Raw genomic sequence first — 6,219 nt, forward strand, 5'->3', positions numbered from 1 at the left:
GAAACAGTCCTCCATAAAATGTGCTGCACACATCTGAATATTTGGGTTGAACTGTTCTGGAACAGTGTTGTAAATTCAACTTAACCGCTGATTTCTAGTTGTGTCCTCCTTTGGAAGGCCAAACAAAGTAGTTTTGCTTTCACAACGAAACACACAGTGTCTCCACAACATGGTGGCGGCAGCGGCAACAACAGTACTACAGCGAGAATAAAAGTTACGCCTTCTTTCTTTGCGTGAACATTTGGACGGTGTTATGCAAATCTTCCCACACAGTGACGTAGACATGTGGGGGTGTGTTTGAACGTGGCATTTTAGGAGGGTGTGGACAAGTCTTAACTTTTATAAAGAATATCTCTTTGGGTTTGAGACTTTAGTCTTTGCAACTTTAGGGATCTTATCTATGCACAAACAGCTTGTAACACTCCAAAGAGAAAGGAAAATTTAAAATGGCATCATATGACCCCTTTAATTAACTGTTTAATTCATCATTGTCCTAATAGTTTGTGTACACATTTTTTTTCTTGACTACAGCACACAGTACCACAGAAAGAAAATAGTTCATTCTATTGACATTTTTTTGCCAGTATTCATACAACCGTGCATGTTCATTTATCTGTTGAATTTTGTTGCATTATAAAATATATACTTGTGTGTGTGTGTGTGTGTGTGTGTGTGTGTGTATAAATAAACTTTTTCTTGTATTTAGAGGTTGGAGGTTTCTAGTAAAGAAGAAAAGCAATATTTCAAAAAATATTTTGGCCATTTTTATAAGGGACTTTCTTTGGGGTATTTTCCAAGATCGTCATTTTGTTCATTACTGCAGCTGGCTCTAGATCAAGTCTGTGGGCACATATTTTCTCCTGGACTGTCCCAGTTGAGTGGGCGGTGCGCATGCAGGGCTGGAGTGGGACTCATTTTCAGCCCTCAGTTTCATGAACGGTTCCCTACAGCCTTGTAATTCATTGTATTTTTGCTCAAATATCTTCAACAACTGACGTTTTTTTAGCAAGGTGCCTCTGTCGGGGGAGTCAAAAGATAATTACGTCATCATTAGGGTTGCCAGTTAACTTCAGAAATGGAAAATAAGGGACAATTGTGATTCTTTATAAGAAAATAAGGGAAGATCAAAATATTTGTACTGTACCATAATGTCTGCCTGAGAATTTCTCAGAAATAATCATATTTCTTTTGCTTAACTTATTTATGTACAATTACCTATTCTAAAAAGAATTTTAATGTAATACAAAAAACAGTAATCGGCCTGAGTAAATTGTACAATTATAGAATTGTGACTTCACAAGTAGTGTAGTAATTTAGGAGGTGAAAATACTGTGAAATTACATACATACACCATGGCATGAAATTTTAAGGCATAAGAACCGAACGTCTATGAAACATCAGTCAATAAAGCATTTTATTTTAAACAATGGCACTTAAATTTTTGAACTAAAATTTTATTGCAACCATATAGCCAATGAATGAATGAAAATGCATATTTTTCAATTAAAGAAAACGTAGAGAGTGTGGGCTACTTCTGGTCCTTGGATTTGTACTTAGGTCCAATTTTAAGAATACACTAGAAGTTAATTTTTATAAAAATGTAGTCTATTTTTTCTCTATTCAACAGCATTAACTTACAATAGTGAAAGACGTCTTCCCTCAGGTAAATTGAATGTTTTCCTGCCTTGCTGGATGTTGGGCTCATGATCAATAAGTTGTTTGCATTCACCCAAAACTGATTTGGCAAAATCAAAACACGTATGGTGGAAGGGAATTGTTAGTCCTGCTTGCTGTGAAGCGGGAGCAGCCAGCAGAGAATTGCCCTTGCAAATACGGGACAAACTGTATTCCATAGGCTATAGCTTTCATACGGGACGCTTCTTTGATGCCTTAAATACGGGATGTTTCCGTATTATACGGAACGGCTGGCAACCCTGCGAGTGGGGCTGCAAGAAAATAATAAATAAAAAGAGTGGGGCTGCTGTGAGTGGATGCCTAGGCTAGGACAGCATATCTCAACCCCAGTGGCATGACAACACCAGCCCTTGCGGCCAAAAAACAGACCGGCCCACCGGGAATTCTCCCGGTCCTCTCGATTAGCCAATCCGGGCCTGGTGGTGCGCAAAAAGCACGTGTTTTGGGCCTTTACCCAGATAGCCAAAACGTGCGTCTGGGGTCCTTTCCCAGGTGATGATGTTGGCATGCAGGAGGCATGACAAGCCTTCACAGTTGATGACCTTGAGCTGATTCTGCAGAGGAGTTTTGGCGGTTCTTCACAGGCCGCTGTGACGCCAGCAGCTTCAGATCAATGTTCTAGCTGTCTGCCCTCTCATCACCCTCAGTTTGAAGACACACCTGTGAGCCTCGCTTAGCCTGTCCACCTTCACAAAACCACCAGGTCATCATGGAAAAATTACTAAAGGATGACAGCCATGAATGGACTGCTCACGTTGGTTATTTTGATGAAAAGTCATTATCCCATGCGGGAAAAGTCCCAGTTTAAACTCTTGGAGCTGGCCCTGACACAGAAAAATGTCAAAAAGCCATCCAGATAAATAGACAGATACTGTAAATAGATAGATAGATAGATAGATAGATAGATAGATAGATAGTCAGTATTTTAGCTTGTCAGACAGATGCGACTGTAGTCACTCAGATATACAAATACTGTATACAGGCTATCTATATAGGCCTACTATATCGTACAGGTGATAGATACCTATATAATATATAGATAAATAATGAATGTCTATATTGCCAGGTACAGTAGTAGCCATTGACTGTATAGACAGACAGACAGACAGACAGATAGACGGACGGACGGACGGAAGGATAGATAGATAGATAGATAGATAGATAGATAGTCAATTGTAGTAGCTTGTCAGACAGATAGATGTGATTGTAGTCACTCAGATATACAGCTACTGTATCAGGCTATCTAAATATACTGTATATGGTGATAGACACTAAATGCCTATATAATAGGCTATAATATAGATAAATAATTCATGTCTATATTGCCAGGTACAGTAGTAGCCATTGACTGCATAGTCTTGATAGATAGATAGATAGATAGATAGATAGATAGATAGAGTACAGAAAATGAGGCCACTTTTGGTACTCTCTCGATCACTTGTAGCCGTCCCCAGTGTGCAGCATTTAGGAAGCTTCATTTTAGTGAGATCTTAAAGACAAGACAAGCACAGATCAGAGGGCCCATCAGTATTCCAAGCGCCTCTCTTGGACTTCACTAAAAACCTGGACAGGCTTCCTAATGAATCTCTTCCTGCTTCGGCATGCCCTTTATGGTGCTGTGACATCATAAATCAGCAGCAACACTGAAGCTTCTAATGATAGATAGATAGATAGATAGATAGATAGTGTTGTTTGCATCTTAAACTGCTGTCATACTATGGTTTGAAGACAACACAGATGTTTATCAGTGACAAATATTGTGTCATAACTTATCTCACCTTGTAAGTATTGTGTAATAATTTCTCCCTCCCGGCGCTCAATTCGCACGTGGGCGCAGCCGCTTATCCGAGTATTCGCTGAACTTTCTGTAAAGGTTCACGTGAGATAAACAACACGCCCAGGTCTGGCTGGCTATAAATGAGGATGAGGATGCTGGTGATGCTGAAAGAGAACCGGGAAGAATAGAGTCCATACCGTGATCTCGTTCATCTGAAACCGCTTCAGCAATGAGTGACCCGCGCTTTCCTGTCGACGTCCGACTTATCGGAGTAATGAAGAAAGACAAGGACAAAGTATGAATATGTTGTATATTCGTAGGATAACTGTAAGTGTTGTTAAGATAATTTGTTAATTTGTTTGTTTGCTTGTTTGTTACAGAAGTTCATGACTTCAGTGCTGTGGTCAGACCAGACAGAGTTGATAGTGTACAGATCCTTTCGGGACTTCAAAACGCTCCATGTAGGTTTTACAGTCATTTATATAGCACAAATGGTACTATAAGTGTAAAAATCACCAGCTAACTTGATTTTCTTGTTTTAACAGAGGCAACTGAAAAAGAAGTTTCCTGTGGAGAACCATTTTCGCAAAGAAGATAGAGTGCTTCCCAGATTTGGAGGTATGATTGGCAGTTTTTAGGTGATTAAAATGTACATATTTTTGTCACATTTAAATATAGGAATAGCCTGTTATTGTAAATATAATGCTTTAAGCGTATAATGGCATGCATAAAGTAGCATTACTGCATTTGTGGTGATGCTCATATTGCAGGGGCTTTCAAATAATCATGAATGATTATTATTATTACATAATGCATTATTGTAATGCATTTTTATGTTGGAAGAAAACATACAGCTGAACTTTAGTTGCAACTCTGGCCATTAACCCTCTGGTGGGACCTGTAAAAGGTGTTTTATCCAAACTGTATTTGTTTTGTTGTTCAAATATCATTTCTGTTGTTTGCAGCCCAGTTCATGGTGACTTCATTTCAGCTGAAAGGTCTGGACAAGTCAGTGTCTCGTCTAAGGTATCTGGAGAAATACTGTTCCAACCTGTTGCAGTGTGAAACAACTGTGTCACATTCCACAGAGGTTATTCAATTCTTCTTGCCAACTGAACAGGAGCTTCGGCCAGAATATACCCAGAACAGGTATGTAGATTAGCTTGCCAGACACATGTATAGTATGTACAGTAGTTCAGTTCATATTTCTGACTTGATCTGTTTATGGTTGCCAGAATTTAATGCTATATGAACCAGCTGGAAAGTGTTTGTGCAGTAAATGTCTGTTAAAGCTGCTCTCCTCTCCCTGCAGTGTGATGATTCTGCAATCAGACAACATCAACACTGTCAGAGGAGGACCTGACTTGGCGAATAAACATCTGAGCAATGGCAACGTGACCCAGCCTTTTGTATCCAAGACATATCGATGTGTGGCTCCATATGAGACCAAAGATACAAAGAACAGGCCATTTAAAGTAGCTGTGGATGAAAGACTGGATGTGCTGATCAAAGACAAAGCAGGTATGTATCTTCTATAAACAAGTGAAATGCAAGTGAATAGTTAAGTTCTTTACAGTCAATTCATATTTTTGTGTGGGCGTTGGTTCTGAACAGGTTGGTGGCTTGTTGAGAATGAGGATAAACGTCTAGCTTGGTTTCCTGCTCCCTACTTGGAGTTATGTGATGAGGAGGAGGAAGAGAATGAGGATGAGGATGAGTTTGATTCAGCAACCTTTGAAAGTAAGACACGGTAGTTACATAAACTTTCTGTTGCAATGAATCTCCAAAGATAACCTTGCTAATCAAACATTTTCTTGCTCCACTAGGTTCTCTGTACTGCGCTACAAGAAGTTACACCTCCAAAAAAGAGGATGAGCTCTCTCTTAGCATCGGCGCTGTTGTGGAGGTGTTACAGAGGTCTGATAATGGCTGGTGGCTTGTTAGGTAATTAAAGTTGTTAACTCAAATTGCACTGACATTCAAAGAATAATAGGAATTACAAACTATTGTAAGACAGATGTATGAATAGACATACATTTTTATAGATATATAGTTGCATGCGAAAGTTTGGGAACCCCTTGCAGAATCTGTGAAAATGTTAATAATTTTAACAAAATAAGAGAGATCATATAAAATGCATGTTATTTTTTATTTAGTACTGTCCTGAGTAAGATATTTTACATAATGTTTACATATAGTCCACAAGACAAAAAAATAGCTAACATTATTAAAATAACCCCCTTCAAAAGTTTGGGAACCCTTGGTTCTTAATACTGTGTGTGGTTACCTGGATGATCTACGACTGATTTTTTGTTTTGTGATGGTTGTTTATGAGTCCCTTGTTTGTTCTGAACAGTTAAACTGAGCACTGTTCTTCAGAAAAATCCTCCATGTCCTGCAGATTCTTCAGTTTTCCAGCATCTTTTGCATATCTGAACCCTTTCCAGCAGTGACTGTATGATTTTGAGATCCATCTTTTCACACTGAGGACCATTGAGGGACTCAAACACAACTATTAAAAAAAGGTTCAAACATTCACTGATGCTCCAGAAGGAAACACGATGCATTAAGAGCCGTGGGGTGAAAGTCTTGTGGATTATATGTAAATATCTTTTATGTAAAATATCTTACTCAGGACAGTACTAAATAAAAAATAACATGCATTTGGTGATCTCTCTTATTTTGTTAAAATTATTAACATTTTCACAGATTCTGCAAGGGGTTCCCAAACTTTCGCATGCCACTGT

General features: G+C 38.8%; 1 protein-coding gene across 1 annotated transcript in view; it reads left to right on the top strand.

The window, feature by feature from the left end:
• Positions 1-3,701: 3,701 nt before the first annotated feature.
• noxo1b (NADPH oxidase organizer 1b) overlaps positions 3,702-6,219 on the top strand; it is a 3,527-nt gene continuing 1,009 nt past the window's right edge. Inside the window, exons 1-7 of the mRNA XM_016461325.1 lie at positions 3,702-3,767; positions 3,853-3,933; positions 4,018-4,090; positions 4,438-4,621; positions 4,785-4,993; positions 5,087-5,212; positions 5,299-5,416. Coding sequence (XP_016316811.1) covers positions 3,702-3,767; positions 3,853-3,933; positions 4,018-4,090; positions 4,438-4,621; positions 4,785-4,993; positions 5,087-5,212; positions 5,299-5,416 — 857 coding nt within the window. The remainder of the gene's footprint in view (positions 3,768-3,852; positions 3,934-4,017; positions 4,091-4,437; positions 4,622-4,784; positions 4,994-5,086; positions 5,213-5,298; positions 5,417-6,219) is intronic.

The sequence above is a fragment of the Sinocyclocheilus anshuiensis genome, unplaced genomic scaffold, assembly GCF_001515605.1.
Source record: "Sinocyclocheilus anshuiensis isolate Anshui unplaced genomic scaffold, SAMN03320099.WGS_v1.1 scaffold220, whole genome shotgun sequence".
NCBI lineage: Eukaryota > Metazoa > Chordata > Actinopteri > Cypriniformes > Cyprinidae > Sinocyclocheilus > Sinocyclocheilus anshuiensis.